General features: G+C 29.6%; 2 protein-coding genes across 9 annotated transcripts; one reads left to right on the forward strand and one right to left on the reverse strand.

Annotated features, from left to right (window-relative positions):
- Positions 1-904: 904 nt before the first annotated feature.
- LOC124428538 lies at positions 905-7,647 on the reverse strand. Of its 2 annotated transcripts, XM_046972718.1 has the most exons (11): positions 7,515-7,647; positions 6,818-6,859; positions 6,631-6,731; positions 5,744-5,831; positions 5,609-5,672; positions 5,307-5,527; positions 5,084-5,224; positions 4,849-5,010; positions 4,563-4,748; positions 4,186-4,251; positions 905-3,460 (listed from the first exon to the last, which is right to left on the reverse strand). In XM_046972718.1, exons 1-11 carry the CDS (start codon positions 7,578-7,580, stop codon positions 1,949-1,951), a joined length of 2,649 nt encoding a protein of 882 aa, XP_046828674.1. In that variant the 5' UTR covers positions 7,581-7,647; the 3' UTR covers positions 905-1,948. The 2 variants fall into 2 exon arrangements, with proteins under 2 accessions (XP_046828674.1, XP_046828675.1); XM_046972719.1 differs by lacking the exon at positions 6,631-6,731 and having other exon boundaries at positions 7,515-7,614.
- A 443-nt stretch (positions 7,648-8,090) lies between these two features.
- LOC124428541 (epsilon-sarcoglycan) lies at positions 8,091-18,701 on the forward strand. 7 transcript variants are annotated; one of them, XM_046972726.1, is made up of 12 exons: positions 8,091-8,225; positions 10,042-10,274; positions 11,080-11,204; positions 12,443-12,582; positions 12,702-12,877; positions 12,969-13,070; positions 15,770-15,947; positions 16,054-16,301; positions 17,694-17,765; positions 18,173-18,316; positions 18,386-18,454; positions 18,550-18,701. In XM_046972726.1, exons 3-12 carry the CDS (start codon positions 11,084-11,086, stop codon positions 18,647-18,649), a joined length of 1,350 nt encoding a protein of 449 aa, XP_046828682.1. In that variant the 5' UTR covers positions 8,091-8,225; positions 10,042-10,274; positions 11,080-11,083; the 3' UTR covers positions 18,650-18,701. The 7 variants fall into 7 exon arrangements, 5 of the variants coding, with proteins under 5 accessions (XP_046828682.1, XP_046828681.1, XP_046828685.1 ...); XM_046972725.1 differs by lacking the exon at positions 8,091-8,225 and adding an exon at positions 9,836-9,950; XR_006943207.1 differs by lacking the exons at positions 8,091-8,225; positions 18,550-18,701 and adding an exon at positions 18,033-18,070 and having other exon boundaries at positions 9,845-10,274.
- Positions 18,702-19,042: the final 341 nt, after the last annotated feature.

The raw sequence follows: 19,042 nt of genomic DNA on the forward strand, positions 1-19,042 counted from the left end.
CATATACATATGTATATGAAATTAGAATAGGCGAAAATAAATTATTCAGCAAAATTAGTGACACACAAAATAACTCGTCGAAATCATGACAAATATGCATATATATGAAAATATATATATATAAATATATATATATATTTTTTTCTATTAGGATTATTATAGTATATCTCTGCAATTTAAATATAAGAAAATATTAAACTTGCAAGCACACGATTTCGAAATTTAATTTTGAAATTTGACTTTCATCTTTCAACGACCAATTTCATTCATAAAATTGCATTAAGAGGTCATAAATAAACATAATCCGTTAATATATATAAAAAGAAATTTATATTTACAAGAACTGAAATTCGATTAACCTCCACTGTTGCATTTACAATTTTTGTAAATGATTCTCGGCGAGTATTGTAGAAAAGAAATTTATTTCAAATATTATTATATTTTTATATATGAATTTAAAATAAAACTTTCTAGTTAAATTCTTTTTTCAAGCATCTAACTTATTATATAATTACAATATTTTTCAGATTAATAACAGTAAAAGTACACTTATTGCAAGTACTTAAAAATTGTGATAATTTATAGAACAGTTTAGAAAACAAGTTATTTTTATAAGAAAAATTATTGCATATCAATTATTAATCCAATTATTTTGAAGATCTTTCTAAAGAATTATTTATACTATTCGTATATACATTTAAAATTCATCAATTTTAAATTTGGCTACTTATTCTACATCATACATTAGCAATTTATTACTATGAAGAAACGCGATACAAAAATGCTTATACGTATTGAAATAACGTCATATTAAACATTGTAATTGAATAATGCATAGATTATTTAGACATAGATAATTTAAAAAAATATAAATAAAACACTATAAAATAATAATATTATACTGTCATATTTTCACAATATTTATTAGATAAATTAATATATATTTTAGAATTATAACAAATCTAGAGCTTTGGCTATTAAGTTCACATATCAGATGTAGTATATACATGTATACATACACATCTTGATATAATAATTGCTTTATAGATATAAATAAGTCTCCTAGATATCACTTTACATGCAAGAAAGATTGAGACATGCTTATTTTAAGAAGTTTTACATTCTGAAGCGTTAAAAAAAGCAGGATTTCAATAGGAAATTGAAATTAAACCTAAGAAGACATTATGTAATAGTACAATTGACATTATTTTTTGTTGACTATCAAATCAGAAACTATTTAAAAATAAAATAGTCGTCATTTCGCATAAAAAATACTGATATCTTAGATTTCAAACATAATTTTTTAGAAATAATAACGTTCTAAAACTATGTCTGGTTTATTTCAAACATGCATTATGAATAAGGCAAGTATTATAATTAAATTCATATAGTTTAAATATAAAGATATTCATTGCGAATCTTAGAGTGCAAAATAAATTTGTATTTCAATAGCATTTGTTAGAAAATAATTATCAAGGCAGTATGATAAAGCTTCGGATGCATCTACTAAAATCGTCACATTACATGCAACTAAAGAAAATATATTTTTACAAATATAAGCAGGAAGTAAATCGGACAAAATCTAATTTTAAATGAGATATAATGTTCGAGTGTTATTATTCTTATTTTCACATAAAATATATTAAGATTATTCTCTTCTATTATCATTCTACATTTTTCTAGTTTTTCTTTCTTCCTACTTACTACATTATAACTTCTTAAGGCACATAAGAAAAAGTAATACTATTTCTTTATAAGAAATATTTAAATAATGTATCTTTGATTTATATACCAGTCATAATCAGTCATAATTTGAACTGGAAATATAAAGATGAAATAGAACGATTTATGTTAAATAAATACTCTATGGAAGTGATAATAGTTATAATGAAAAACATGGAATAGAAAAAGTAGGACCTTTTAAGAAAATAATAATGAATAATGACTCTCATGAAACAACGCAGCAACATCTTTGACATCTACTCTGCTTTTGTACAATATTATTTTTATATTTTTGCGTTACTTTGTATGCTTTTAATTTCAATCTAACATTCCCTGTATTATCGCTAATATCCTGACTTTTTATTGAATTACTTCTAGTAGTATTTTTGGAAGCCATCTCTTGCTTACTCTCACACCTCAATATCTCTACATCGTTACCTATTGTCCTACATACACTCGAAGATGCTGTTTTTATGTCACTATCACACTTGTCTTGATCCGAAATTTGTGACTGTGTATTAACTACTCTATCTTGTTTCCTACACTCCTCTATACTTGTACTATCAATTTTGATACAAAATTCTTTGGAATGAATTTCCTCACTTTCCAAATTTTCTCTTGAAACACATAAATTCACATTACTATCAGTTAACATATTATCTGCTTCACAGCTTCTATGTATTTCACTATAATGATTTTCACCGTCTACATTTGATCGTAGATCTTGTACGTTGTGTATATTTTCATCAGAAGTTTCTTCCATTAATTCGTTTATTTTGCTACCTACTGATGTTATATCTTCTATTGACTTTTCATTTAAATATTTCTGTACATCTTGTTTCAATGATTCCTCGTTTGCAGCTAACAATAGATGCAATCCAGTTTCCTGAATTCTTTTTTCTGCATTTAATGGCTCTTCATATGTTAGATTAGTTTGACTACTTGAGTATATATTTGATTTATTCTCTGAATAATTATTGCATTTATTATCATGCAAGTAAACTGAACTTTCATTGGATTCAATGTTACTTGCATTTATTATTGCTATACGTGGTATAATCAATTCACCACCAGGATGATTTAAATTAGAAGTTGATAAATTCATAGAGTCATCAAAATTATGATATCCCTGTTGGCCTTTTCCTTCGATCCAAGCTTCAGTTAATATATGCGATCTTTGCCATAAAATGTCGCTATTGCATCTCCTTTTCTCTATGTCTGAATACTGTTCCTGAGTTTCAGGCCATGAGTGTAAACGACATTGACTGGAACTCTTTTTCATAATAAATTGTCGTTCCATATCTGCTTCACGTTTTTTATCACGTGCGATTAATTCTAATTTTGATTTCAATAAAGCTGGAGATACAGCTCTATCAATACGTCTTGTTATATTCGACGAGTGAGCTGATTGAAGCGTTAAAACACTGTCACTAGTATCAATTATATGATCGATATCTATATCAGGAACTTCACCTGACACTAAAATAGCATTTGGACTTGGACTGTCCATACTATCTGGAGTATAGGGATCATGCTTAATAGGTGCTGCGTACAAAAGGTTGGATGAACGATCAGCAGAGAGCGTTCGTGCACTAATGTAACTAGTGCTATCAGGCAACATTGGTAACAAATCCAAGTAATTGTCAGGAACTCGAAAGCAAAACTCTGGTGCACATGGCAAGCTACAGCAATTAATCATACCTGCTTCTGGTGCGAGATTAACCCTCAAGTAAACTGGCTGTAAAAATGAAAAGATACGAACCTTATATATCATAGTATACTTTTAAAGAAATTCAAGAGATATTGTTAATATATTGGAGTTCTACGTAAAGGTTAACTAATATCAACATGATTCGATGTCGTGATGCTGTGTCCTGTGATCTGTGGATAATACTCGTCGGCCTTTTTCTTAAATTTTATATAAGGTACAATCATAGAGAAAAATTAATTAAAATGCATGACTCACATCTATCTACCATCGTTATCAAAAACTTATAATATTAAGAATATGTAAAAGTAATTTCTTTTTTTTTGTTTAAATAAATTATTCTCAAAATAAATATGGAAAAACCAATATGCTGAATATTATAGATCATTTCCTTTTTTGATAACAATAGTAAAGCTAGCAAGTCAAAATTCATGAAGAATGTAAGATTTGAGTTATGGTACTACATTCAAAAGGTCCCAATAAATATATAATCGATCAAAGCAACAAAGATCTAACAAAAATAAAAAGTACATGGGAAGCCAAAGAGAAAAATAGACAGACAATTCATATAGTACCTTAATGCTTAGAGATTCATTCGAAACTCCAGAAAAACAGGCTGCACCATAATAATTAAAACAGTGGATCATCAGAATAAGATTTAGGAAGTGTGTAAATATATATGTACCGAGTATAATAAATATAGCAAGTAAGATTTGTTGTTATGAAATTTATATATATAATATAATTTATCTTACCTTATGATCACCCATGCAAGTTGTTCTTCCTATTATACCATACTCTACTGCATTAGAAGAGGATATCTGTAAAAAAAGAAAAAAAAGAGAAATATATATCATATAATGTATAAAATTACTCAATATATTTTTTATTAACTTTTTTACGGTCGTAATACTCGTTAGCATGGATAACGTGTAGGTGGTGTATGTAATTAATTATTTCCCAGAAAATCTATTCCTACGGATTAAGAGTGTGAAATTCATTTTTTGTTTATATTTTATATACATTATATATAAGAATATAAACAGTAAAAATGCCTTGCCAAGAATAACCTTCGATTGCAAAGAATTAAAGTAAGTTACATTTCAATCAAGTAAAGGTTTATATTCCATACATTTTGGACTAGCATCTTTGCTGTGGGACTCAGTAATACTCTGTCACACCAAGCTGGCACTCTTGTTTGCATGTAACTTGTGGCTTCATTTACATCTTCTTGAAAAGGATAACTTGGAATAAAATTAATCGGAAATTCAAACAATCTTCCTTCAAAGTCTTCCAATTCCTTGTCATATTCTCGTAGCTGCATAAACATCGGTTATTTCATTATGGAGTTCCTAATTATTAATGCATTTTGATAAGTAACAATAGATAAAACAAATAAAAAATAATGCATGACTTACCCATTGTCCACTATTATTAACAAAAACATTTTGATGTTCATAATATGAAAATTCTTTTTTCCCCAATGATAATACAAGATTATCTTCCTTGTTGTGAAATTGTAATTTAGAAATATTCCCTTTATTCGATAATTTTCTTTCTTGAGTATCTTCAGTAAGTTTCTGTTAATAGCAATAATAAAAATGATTATTGAAAGTTTATATTCATTAATGTGAAGTACAGATAATTCTATACCTTAATTACACCAGCAGTATCAGTTCTAAAATTAAAATCACCAAATAAAAAGTATGGTGCTTTTGGATATTTGTCACTGTGAAATCTATCTAACGTATGTTCCAGCGCTCTTCTGCGCGTTTTACTATAAACGGATGGAAACTGCAATTACAAAGAAACATTGTGAAGTAAAAAATAATGTGAAAGGATTTTTATTTTCACGTAATTAAATTGTCTAACTTACAGTTTCCATTGCAATAAAATTACTTGCATCATGGAACAAGTGTATATTTATGAGATCAAAAACTGTTCCACTAATACTCCATCGTGTTCGCAAATATCCTTTTCTGGACCACTTACATTCGGGAAAAAAGTCTTGAGGGAACTTTGCTTTTTCTTTGGTTGTAACTGCCTCTATATTGCCAGAATGAATTTCTTTGCCACATACTGATGCAAATGAGCATTCTAAAATTAACAATCAAAAATGAAAATGTATCATTGCAATTAAATTATTTTTCAAAGTGACAATTGATGTAGAATATCTACCTTTGAAATCCCATAATAAAACATCTTTTAAAGACTCATGAATAAAATAAAAATTTCCCAGTGCCTACAAAAAAATGTTATTTAATAATTTTGATGCTTTAGGATAAAAATTTTTATTATTAGATTTCAACTTACTGTAAAATGTTCAGCCGACGAATAATCTTCATCTAGAAATACTCTTGTTTTGTCAAACAATCTTAGTTCTTCCGACGACATTAGTAACCTAAAAAGAAAAAGAAATTTTAATCATCAATAAATACAAAAGCTTAAAGAGAAAAATTATATATTCTGTAAATTTTATAGAATTTTAAAGATCTTTTATGGCTTTTTTTTTCATCTTTTTATATTGTGCTTTCACATGGATATCATTCAATAAACTAATCTTTTGAAGTGGCTCAACCAACTGTAAAGTCATGCGTGATATTCTATTTTTATCCTTTTCTGCTGCTTATGCGTTAAATCACATTTAATATTGTGAACAAGGATACCCATATGATTTACCTTGTTCCTTCAAAGGCTCGTTTATAACTTCTATATCATATTAAAAAGATAAATCATGTGAATATTATTAGTAAAGTTACAAAAGTAATATTATTTTTTTTTAATTATAGCCATATTATATAAAATATTAATATTAAACATAGGTTTTTTAGTAATTGATCATAGAATTATAAAGTCAATTGTATATAATTTATATAACTATAAAAGAAAATTTGATAATTACCATAATTTAATTATTTACAGAAAATGATATAACAATCTATTTAGAATGTAACAATCTTTGCATAATCACATTAGTAGAAACCTTTAAAGAAACCACTAATGAGATTCAGGTTACTATTTAGAGCATACAGGAAACAGTACAGACCATATCAAGAACTTGCTTCAATCATTTATAAAGCGACACATTTAACTAGTTCTTTTAACATGCCGTCAAAATTGCACATTAAGATTTATATTTGTAAAAATTAAATTTTAATGTTGAAAAGCTAACAAATTGAAGAAATTTAATAGATATTTACCTAACAAAATCTTCCACATGTCTCATACTTTGTTCATAATTTTTTCCACCTACTTCTTGGCAGTGCAGCGCTATAAACTTCGAATCTAGACGCGATATGGTCTAAAAAAAAAAGGGGGGGAATTATAAAAGGATGCGACTTAATGCCATTTAATTCGCAAGATAATAATGACGGTAGTAAAGCTTACCGATAAAAATTCTTCTGTCCATATCTTTAACATGACACTAGGCTACAAAGTAAAAAATGAAAAGAACATTATTAAATGGAAATAACCATTCGAAGAAACTTAAAAAATAATTGCATTGATATTACACTGGAAATAAGTTGAAAAAAGGAAAAACACGCGTTTGCATTCGGCAAATCAAATATCAAACAATCGAGCGCTTCGATTCGTTGTGAACGCGTCGCACTTGCAAATAGTACCGGCACATACATACATAAACGCACAGGACACACGTATACATTGTACAGGTATATAAGATATTCGCGCGCTAAACGATACGTCGTCATATTAAACGAATTGAATTGTGATGATAAAATATTTCGATTTCACATACACACATACAATTTAAACAAGACGACGTAAGAATCGTTCTATGAGGCACAACGCATTTGACAGTTTTCTTTTAAAGAGATTAATCACCATTCACAATAATAATAGTCAAAATAAAAGTTTGAACGCGTGTACGAATAGTAGCGCAGTCAAAACAAAACAAAATACATGACTAAAGCGCGCCAAATGAATAACACGTATTACGATAAGAAATGAAGACGTAATGAAAGAAAAGAAAAGAAAAATAGAAAGAATTAAATTATTGTTTAAAATAAATAGAAGGAAAATATTACAAAGTAAAAAAAAAGAAAAAAATGTAAATAAAACGTACCTCTTCGAAGATACTGCCGACGTTTGCTGTGACCAAAAGAATCGAAACTCCTTCGATGGTAGCCATTCTCGAGAGTACAACGAATACAGAAAGAAAAAAAGAAGAAAAAATTGAGCGAACTAAATCCTCGTTGTGGATCCTCTTGAGAAGGAGAGGAGCTACGTCGAGGAGGCCCTTGAAACGACGTGAATGCGCAATGTGTGCGTATGCACCGCGCGTGTACGCGCTTTCTCTCTCTCTTTCTCTCTCTCTCTCTCTCTCTTCTTTTCTCTTCTCTTCTCTTCTTTCTTTTTTCTTAAAACGTACGCTCGGTTGCACACACAACCTGTCACAAAAAGTTGTTATAACGCGCGTGCACTGCACTGCCGAAGAGAAGACGACGATGACGATGACGATGACGATGACGATGGTGGCGACGATGATTTACGACAGGAATCAGTACCGACCGAGGGAAAAATCAACCCCTACGCCAAGGAGAGGCAGCGGTCGTCCACCGTATCCCGCTTGCATCAAAGCTCGCACTACTGCTGTTACTGCTGTTGCTACTGCTGCTGCAAATACACCACATCGTTAATCGAATAACGGCCGAGACCCGTTGGCGCACGAGAGGACAAGTCGTGCGTGCCGTAAATATATCCCTCTATCAGGCCGCCGTCCGAAGCCACGCCTACCGAACGTCAATAGGCAGTACCGTACACTTCGTTTTCTCAAGTGCGCATAATGATATCTCTTTTTTGCTTTTCTCTTTTCTTTTCTTTTATCTTCTCTTTCATCCCCTTATAAAACTAAAACGTTTTTAAGATTGACATTTTTAACATATCGAAATTAACGTTCGATATCTTCGATTGATCGATAATAATCATTTCATTATTTTTTCGAGATATCTCGAAAAATTTTTAAACTATTATTTATCTAAATTGTAAGGTTTTATATGATTATGTCATTTTAATTGTATTACTTGTTTGCATTTCTTTTTTTTTTCTTAAATACTAAGTTCGTTTGTAGGGCGATAAATTAACGATAACAAAAGGGATTTTCTTATTAATTTCTTCGAAAAGTTCAAGCACGTGCGTACGCGAACATTCTCACGTAGAGTTGATCACGATGGAATGTCCGAATGACTTGACTCGCGTCATCTCTTAAAGATTTCGCGTAAGCGCATTTCTTCGATCTAGGTAAAATCCAAAAAACGCTCTGACGTTATTTATGATAACGTACAGTATTTATCAAAGTTAATGAATTTCAGTTTCATGTCTAGTTTCTATTCACTTAATATTATTTCTTTTGTCATAATAAAGAACAAATCGTGCCTTAAGGGAATTCATGAAATGATTTATACGACTTTTTTTGGTTTTTATTATATTTTTTAAGAGATGTTTAAGATGCCGAACTTATTTCTAATGAAATCGTAATAAGTATTTCTACAATTCTCCCTACAATACTGACCAATTATTTCAATTAATTATTCTTTTCATGTAATGTATCAGAAACAATCAGATCTTTTGAATACTTTTTTGTATTTATTTAAAAACGTCGATATGTGCAATCTTCGATCAAGACCATTATCGAATTAAATAGAATGATCGATATCGTTTAATATTTATGAAACAAATTTTGATAGTATCGCGCGCATTCTGCATGTTGCAGAATATTTACATTTAAAAACATACATATTTCATATATTTAAAAATCCTCTGGGATTCTCATCGAACTGTACAAATTGTTGGATTATATAAATTTAAGTTATACTTCTATATAAGAGAAATTAATTCGCGTTTCTGTTTGTTCCTTTGGTTTTTCGAACTTAGTGAGGTTAACTTATCTAAAACAATTAAGACATAATAATAAATCAAATTAATGCGATAAAAGGTCAGATAAAAGTACATACACGTACCATCTATTGTTACGTTTATTTTTAAGATGGAATATTATGCAATTTACTACTCTTTCAATATATATATATATATATATATATATGAGATTAAGCATATTCAATCAATGATTATAATAATTATTATCTATTAAAATAATAGTTATTCATAAACTAATTAATTTGATAACATGAAGCGAGTTCCTTTGGTTGAAAGTATACTTGCATATCGTTTAAATATTATGATTTGAATATTCATAAAAAAAAGGAAAAAGAAATGTTTTTCGATCAGTTAATCCATTAATTATCCACGTCAGATTTTACATACGTCATAGATAAACGTGACTATTGGGGGGGAGGGGATAGATAAATATATAAAAAATAAATATATAGTCCCTTAGATAAACGCCTTAATGATACAGACCTGGCCAGGAAAGTGGCGCTTACTGTTGCGCACGAAGACGAACGCGCACAAGCCTTACGCGCCGTTTATACTTCGTTCTCTTTCTTTTTTCTTTTAAAAAAAGACGTCATGCGAATCAATGTACTGGTACCACATTTTTCGAGTATAATCAATAACATAAATTTTCTAATGATAATAGAGAAAAATTTAGATAAAAGTGAGATAATGTAGACGAAGTTACGTTTGTTTTTAAGGTGCTTTTACATAGATTTACGAAGTACTACGAAATATAACGAAGCATGACGAAGTTTAATACGTCGAGTCGATAATCCATCCTCAAAGTTACGACGAATTAACTGTAACCAGTTGTCCTACGATATTCGGCTTTTCCGTGTACTCCAAAACACATCGCTCAAACCTGAGCGACATGATATTCGCACTGGGACGATCGATTTACATTTCGTGAAAATTCTGTTCAAAGAACATCGTAAGTATCTTTTCGCCTGTCAAATTCTTGAAAAAATTTCCCTCAAATGACCAAGAAAGATGAAACGCCTCATCTATCATGTGGCAAATCGATCGCTATTTTTGACATACAACTTTTACCGTTTGTTTTACATTTCTTTTTTTTTAAGGTTTTTAAGGTTAGACGTTTAATCGAATGAAATCCATGGAAAAAGAAATCATCGTAAACAGCATCGCTTGCAATTACGAATATAATTTTCTTTTATTCTTGTTTCTCCTTAAGAACTATTTTCAAAAGATTGTATTTTTTAGAATATGCGCGCGTGTATTTCGTGTAAGTTTGTATTTATTCAGCTCTCTGAACTTCGCCATTGCATATTCGATATATGGAATTAACCTCATTCGGAAAGATGCATCAAGAATTTAACATCCGTAAAGAGTTTCATCGAGGTTAACTAAAAATTTCGCATCGAGATTCTCTCAGAAAGAAATTTTATTTATATCGAAGAAGGACACATGCATTATAGTGTGTCGTGATCAATGAGAAAATATTCCTCGGTAAATTCAATTTTAATAAAAATAATAATAAATGATTTTCGAATCATTGATTACTTAAATTTCTTATTGAATGCACTTTTAATACAATACAAAACATTGTCGTTCGTTTTTTAATATAAAAATGATACCATTATTATCATATTATTATTATTAAGATCGAGATTTTTATTTATGTCTGATTTCTTTATCAACTGAAATATGCGCGCGTTTTTCGAATTGATATCGATCGATCTATAATTAAATATGTCATTTGTTGATATTTTTTTTAGCGAAATGCATCGACACGTGGAAATATTAATAATTCTGACGACCTTTGCTTGTGCTGAGAATATTTTAATGACTGAGGTCTTTGTCATACCTATCAGACCGGAAACTTTCGATTGGAGTCCAGACGGTAAGACAGACAAATAGATAATTAAATTAGTAATATATCATGTTTATGATGAAACAATAGTAAATAAGAATAATAAATAAAAACAATAAAATAAAATGAAATAAAACAAAAGGCAAATGAATAAAGAAGTGACTTGCCAAAATTAAACGTTCAAAAATTCTATAATGAAAACAGTCAAATAAATAAATAAAAAAACAAAAATAAAAAATAAAAATTTGCAGACTTAACTTTTTTTCTAACGCACGCAATAGTAAAAAAAAAGAATGAGAAAAAAAGAAAGAAAGAGGTGTCCGTTGTCACCCCTTAACCCGCTTCACAATTTGAAATTAAAGTACGTCTCGCACGTCATTCGGCGCGCACCACGAATAGCAATTATAGACGCGTCTCGAGCGTTAATAGCATTCGACCTCGTACATGACACGCGTCCGCCTCTCTTTCTTTCTTTCTCTTTCTTATATGCATTTCAAGAGACACTTTCTAACACACCTTCCGCCAAATTTGTCTAATCATAAATGTTGAAAGTCATCCGCACGTAATCGATGAGTTTCATCAAAAGATACGATCGACTATGACTCTTTCGATATTCTGCTAATTGACGTATACTTTAGTTAATGACTCATTATGGATCATTGTTTCAATAAAACATATTCGACTTCATCATTATCATGATTCATCCTTTTTATTTTATTTTATTTTTTATTTTCTATTTTTTTTCGATGAATCTCGATAATTATAATCATATTCGTGTGAAATTTTATTTCTAGAATATCGAATGAGTTAACATGAAACATTTCTTTATATTTATTATTCATATATTAATAATGAATGGTCATGTGTGCGTGTGTTCAAAATAAAATTTTCTTTTATCTTCGACCACGTGCCCGATAGTTATTTGGACTTTAATATAAGAATGTCGAGACTATACAATTTAAGATTGCGAGGAACGTATGATTGCTTTATCTTATGTTACATGACGCGTGGGTAAACGATTTATGGTCGACGAGACAGTTCACATTAATACAAACTACGCGAAAGACGAGTTAGCTTGATTTCTTTGAAGAAGAATAGAGAAAGACAGAAAGAAAGAAAGAAAATGAATGAAGGAATGAATGATTAAATTATATATATATATATTCCTTTTATATATCGTTTTTTAAATAGTTACCCGTTTATATACCACATACAAGTTTTAATGTTTTAACAATGGCTTTTCATTCCATAATCAATTGCCACTATAGGAAAATACGATCAGTTTACGTACCAACCGTCCTTGCTCAATGCTCCCGATCTTCCGTCATGGATTCACTATGTTCATAGTAAAAGAGATCACGGTGGATTTCTTTATGGAGTCGCACCCAAAAATCAAAAATATTTTCAAGTAAGCGCACGAATTCTTATCATCATCATCATCATCATCATTATCATCTCCTTATTCAAATTTATCATGATTTAGTTGTTATTATATTTAACGAGAAAAAAAGATATATATACTTTCAGTTGGAGATTGTGGGTTTAAACAAGTACACGTACGAAACGAAATATAAAGTACTTGACATCAACGTTCTTGAGAAACAGAATTTAACGAGATACGAGGTCAACTTAAAAATCGATAATCTCAATGTGGAAGATACGTTTGGTCGTAATCGAACCGAAAAACTTCTTGATATTTTCAGGTCTGCCTCATGACGGATATATACTTTTTATAAAATTTATATCTGTTTTTACTTCTCTCATTATATTCACACGAGATACACGATCTTTCAGAAACAAACTTTGGACGACTGCCACGGATTTGTATGTCACTTTTCTGGCTTCAGCAGTCGAACTTGGTGCACGTTTACCCCTTAAACCTGGAGAAAGCGAGGGGTAAGCTGGTCTTATTTTCTAAAAGACTTGAAACTTATGTGCCAAAGGAGTGAAAGATCAAAACATTTCTTCATTATCGCTGACGTATCGATCATCTGATCGCTAACAGAAAATAACGCACTGACGTGCATTTTACGTTTTTTTTCAAGTCTACGATCGTCAGATATTTGTAATATGTATAGAAGCACATTTACAGACATATACATTAGTATTAATTTTATATTCATTTTTTTATATTGACTTCGTTAAAGATCAAAATTCTTACGCAATATCATTGACGATTTATTATTAATACTGTAGTCTGCAAATTTAAATTTATTATGATATTCTCATAGAGTAATTAAGACTTTGTAACATGAGAAGAATTTCGAAAGACATTCTTCGTACGAGTTTATCTTTCAGGTTAAACGTACGCATCTTTGTTGTTAATCAGCATGATTTTCCTCGTAAGATAGGGAGAAGTCGTCTTTCGTATTATCACCTGTCTCAGTCATACAGGTGACTAACGGTATAATATTATCCGTGGCTACGCTTTATACGAAAAATAAAATTTCGATTCTATATGAAAATTTTGTGAACTTTTCGTCAGAAATTCGTATTCTTTTTTACAAGTAAAAGAACTTTGTATAAGTAAACAGTATATTTATATATAAAATATATATATAGAATATATATATATATATAGAATGTATATATATATATATATAGAATATATATATATAGAATGTATATATATATTCTAATTTTCACTCGAATATTATCACGTAATGAAATATAATGATTTTAGGAGAAAATGACGAGTGATAAGCATCTCCAATGATTGCAGAAAAATGTTTTAGAAAACTGTAGAAGTTATTAAAGCCTACAAATTCCAAGGAAAAATCAATGAAGCAACGGGATTGATAATATACCCATCGTTCTTCATAGCAAATATTATCGTACATCCACGGGAAATGACGAACGTTCTCGACATAAATTTTAATCATTTTACAAACGCGTATATAATGTCTACAATACGTCATAATAAGATTTGATTATTTCATATCGTACATACAATCGGAAGTATAAAAAGGAAATAATATTTCATGAGATTAGATAATCGCCGGCCTTCTAATCTTTATATGGTAAGGTGCTTACGCAAGTACTGCTTACGAAAAGTATTTTTTTTTTTATCACAGAACCAAATAATTCTAATTTCTTGTTAAAAATTTCTCAATTTTTGATTACAATATACGTACCAAAATTAAAGTTGCGATTAATAGAATGTTTCTTTTTGCGATAATGAATATCTTCTTTTCATCTTCATTGATTCTATCAACCAATTTAGATCCATGAACATTTTTCTTCTTTGTTGGAAAGAAATATTAATCCGTGGACGATTTTGAAAGAAAAGAAAAAGAAAATCATACGATCACAATCTCTTAGGGAAACTCGATTCTGCTGATAAAAAAGTTATGCAACTTGATTTAATGATCATAGAAATGTAAGAGGAATAGATAAAACGTATTGCGCGTCTCGTGTCTTGTCAAAGACCTCGATGGAACGGTGCCCGCGCAGCTACTAAAAGACTAAAGCAGTCCGCCTCCTTGCGGCAACGTAACGCCTCTAATATGTACACAGCGTGTAAATAGTCTGACTGCTCGAACAAGTACGATATTGTCAACGCTACAAGCGAAGATAATCGAAGCGCTTCACTGAATGACGTTCTCCTGTCCCACGCACGCGATAAGGCCACACCTCAACTCCTCTCACTTCACCTCATCTTAACTTATAATGGCTCTTTAGTTACGTATTGGACCAGTGTCTCTCAAATTTTATCTTCGAAAAAATTAGGGCTTTTCTTGGATATTTTCTTTTTTAATGGAATGAAGAATAACTGCATGGGAAGAAATTAAAGCATTGATACACACACACACACATACACACACATTTCACGATCGTCGTTTATAATTAACGGTATAATAATAGAGAGATGATTTATCATTTTTTGTAGGTATAAGAAATATATATAAATTGTATGATTATCGATAGATAATATGCGTAAAACGTTTTGATGATAAACAATGACTTCTTTTTCCTTGATTGATTATAGATAATGCTGGCCAGCAAAAATGAAATAATATTTGAAAGAATCCTTGGTAGGAATGACGCAAATATCATAAAATGAAATATACGATATAACTCGCATTTAATAGTATAATCATGCAAAAAGAATCCTTGTATTTTTGACTCGTCAGTGTGTGTCACCTTTTTCGGTTCACCATGAGGTCATTTCAAATAATTTATCAGGAAACGAAATTCTCTCTTATCTTTCGTTGAGAAAACTCAACGCACCTGTAGCTTTGATATGTTCACTTGTATTTATGACGAAAGAATTTTTTTACTTGTCTGACGTGTTTTTTAGTACTTACGTCATCACATTAGTTTCGGAGGAAAATAAATAAATATGTATGACTATGATAACAAACGTTTTCAAGACCGCCAAAATATTATGATATTATTTTCACTTATAAAACGAGTGCGTTGGAATGAATAAAAAGAATCAGGAAATTTTTCCGTGAATCACACATTTTTATTAATTTCAAAATCGAATTATTAACATTAGACGTTAGAATGACATCAGTTTATTCCATCGTTTTTTTATGAAATAACATTCAAGAAAAAAAAACTACTATCTCGATTTTCTTTATTTTTTATAGAGTCGTCATGAGACTGGGTAGTTCAATACCATTTTCACAAGAATTGATTGAACTTCAAGAGGAAGTAAAACCACTTTGGAAGCTACTACCATCCTGTCCAAGAGATTTTAAAAGAACGAGCGTGGAGAGATTATTCAGAGAAGCCGGTTTTTTATTGGATTGGTGTTCCTTCAGACTGGTCGGATAAGTTTCTAATATAGACGTTTCTTTTTCATAGACGAATAATATTTTAACTAATAGACGAAAAGATTTAATAATCATTTGTCGGTTTACGTTATAAAAAGATCGAGAGCGACGAGCAGAATTTGCAACGAGAAAGTGCGAGACGTGGACCAAGTATGAATATCGTTGGTTTACCATCCTCTGGAATTTCTGAACATACTGAATGGCAATGGGCTAGATCAACGAAAGCTGATATTCCTACGAGAAGTTATTTCAAAGAAATCGTTACAACGATCTTCGTACCAACGATATTACTTCTTCTTCTGGCCACTTCTCTGAGTACAGCACTTTGTCTTCATCGTGACAAAATGTAAGTTCATGGTAAATTGTTTTATACTATCCAATTAAAACAATTTTACAAAACAAATACTTCGTATAGATTCCAAAAATTTGCTATATTTTATTCTTATTAGCTTCTTTAATTTTATTTGAATCGTTAGAAAAAAAATATCATTAGGATTCGAAAGTCATGATGCATTTTTTCTGTTTGGGTGTCTCAGCTCGTAAAATCGGTCACACGTGTAGCGGCATATAGAGTATAAACGAGCGAGACAGAGGACAAGGAACTCTCATAGTAGGTTTCATTCATAAGTAGGAACGATATCTGACCAAGCAATGTCGTGACGCTCAGCACGGTCGAAAATATGAATGTGATGTGGTCCGCGAACACTCGATAAACGTAATCGGCTCATGACATACGTACATATATGTATGTACATACATACATGCATATATATATATATATATATATATATATATATATATATACACAGAAACATATGTGATATCATTGAAACACAAGTGTGTCGTTGAAATAATAAAAATGCATAAGTAAAAAATGATATTTACATCAAAAGCTTTTAATAAAAAATTGTATATACTTTAGATATACATTATATGTATGTACTTTAGATATACGTAGATTTGAAATATGCGAAATAATTCAAATAGCTTTATAAATAAATAATAGATTAAATTACTCGCGTCATTTTGATTTCACAAACTACACTTTATATATAAATAGGAGAATATAAACATAAGGATCACATTCATGTTCTATCTCGCTTAGCATATAATTATCCTAACAGAAATAAATAAAATGCAGAACATCCGTTAAAGTGTGGAATAAAACAATTATTATAATTTCTTCATAATTATTAATTTAATTCTATTAATTCTGTTTGATAATTATATTAATTCTACTTGATAATTATTAATTTATACATGATCAAGCAATATTTATGACGTTTTATCGACAAGCAAATTCATTATTAGGATTTTGTAAACTGAAGTTTATTGATTTCTTTATCTGTCAAATACATTAATATATAAATCGAAATGTTGAGATATTTATAGTTAGATTAATTGTGGAAAGATGACTTTATTAAAGTCTTCTTTATATTCCAACGTAGTTTAGCTCGATCCTACAAAATATCAAGATTCCCGATCTCACGTAATCAAGTTAATCGTCATTTCCTTACGATAATGATAATGCGAATAACGCGCAACCTACGTAAATAGACTTGAGAATCGCACGTCATCGTACTACGTAAAATGATCATTTGCTATGACGTAAAGATTATCATCGATGTAAGTAAAATTATTAGTTTACGGTCACATTTTCATTATGACTTCCGTATTCTAATACTTATCATTTGTAGAAATTAATTTCTAAAATGTTAGTTATATTTTATTTTTATAGGATGGATCCAGAATCTCAATTATACTTCTATGAATTATTTAATATTTTTCATATCCAAAAGGAAATTGTTAGGTATATCTATTATTTCATTTATTTCCTCAATTAACAAAACTATAATTATCATTTGTATGCTCAGTTGAATAATAAAAGTTTAATAAGTAATTTTTTACACTATTAATAAATTTCACTGTGATCTTGTAACGAAAATAATTTATTAACGTTCGAGATTGCTTATTATCGTCATAAATTTATTTGTTTAACTTATATTATTTTGAATATATTTTATTTTTGTATTGCTATATTAGTTTTGTAACGCTATGAAATTTTTTTATTTTGCAGTTATGCATATTATCCATTTGCATGCCATTCTATAGTCGGTAGGTACAGTTTTTTATTTATATAGCTTATAGATATTAAAAGATAAACTTTATTGCATATGTAAACATATAACTGTGTTTAAATAGTTCTTTTATTTATAGCAAAAAAACAGAACCTTCGTCAGTAGAAACAATGAGCAAGAATGGAGTGCAAATGGTACAATATGTAGCTCCTGAGAGAGGTACTTTGAGATCATTATCTGTACCACCTTCTAGTCCTAATGACTCTTTAACACATACACCAAGGTATAGAAATATTGTCTAATCTATTAATGAATAATTAATTTTTTATATTAATTATTACTATATTTACAGAATTTCTAGTGACCGTTGTAATCCATATATTCGACCTAATCCACCACCTTACACTGGACCAAGCAATTTGTACGTGTAAAAAGAATCATTATGAAATAATATAAACAATATATAAGGATTATATAATGATAATAATATATTTATGTATAAAATTTTTAGTCCAGGTATGAGAACAGATTTCTGACTATACGAGGAGCCAGGAAAAACGTGGTTTTGCTAAACAAATACAATAAAAATGCGCTTTGGACAGAGAAACTGCAATAGTTTGCGCTTTGGACAGAGAAACTGCAAAATCATCGAAACTGGCTCCATAAATTATAATTATAATGCTTAAATCAATGTTAAAGTAGTAAATTTAATTAAGTGTGCTCTATATATTTCATTTAAAGGAGCCTTAGATATATAACTTATAAAATGATAATCTTTTAGTAATAACAAATAAAGTTGTAATAAAATTGTTTATAGTTTTTCCTTAAATTATCCTTATATAGTATTTACATTTTTTTTAATTTACATTTTCATGTTTATGTATAATCCATATTTAAGAATACAATTTTAAAATGTTTTGAATTTGGCGGACAAAATATTTGTTTTAAATTAGATCAATGGGAAATCAGTATTATAAAAATCGTTCTCTGATTGGTCTATTCCAAATAA

The sequence above is a fragment of the Vespa crabro genome, chromosome 13, assembly GCF_910589235.1.
Source record: "Vespa crabro chromosome 13, iyVesCrab1.2, whole genome shotgun sequence".
NCBI lineage: Eukaryota > Metazoa > Arthropoda > Insecta > Hymenoptera > Vespidae > Vespa > Vespa crabro.

Coding starts and splice junctions, on each gene's coding strand:
- LOC124428538 (XM_046972718.1), bottom strand. CDS start 7,580: ATGGCTACCATCGAAGGAGTTTCGATTCTTTTGGTCACAGCAAACGTC. Junction 5,673..5,743: donor CGTCGGCTGAACATTTTACA/GTAAGTTGAAAT, acceptor ATTTTTTTGTAG/GCACTGGGAAATTTTTATTT. Junction 5,528..5,608: donor TTTATTATGGGATTTCAAAG/GTAGATATTCTA, acceptor TGTTAATTTTAG/AATGCTCATTTGCATCAGTA.
- LOC124428541 (XM_046972726.1), top strand. CDS start 11,084: ATGCATCGACACGTGGAAATATTAATAATTCTGACGACCTTTGCTTGT. Junction 11,205..12,442: donor TTTCGATTGGAGTCCAGACG/GTAAGACAGACA, acceptor TTGCCACTATAG/GAAAATACGATCAGTTTACG. Junction 15,948..16,053: donor ATTGGTGTTCCTTCAGACTG/GTCGGATAAGTT, acceptor CGTTATAAAAAG/ATCGAGAGCGACGAGCAGAA.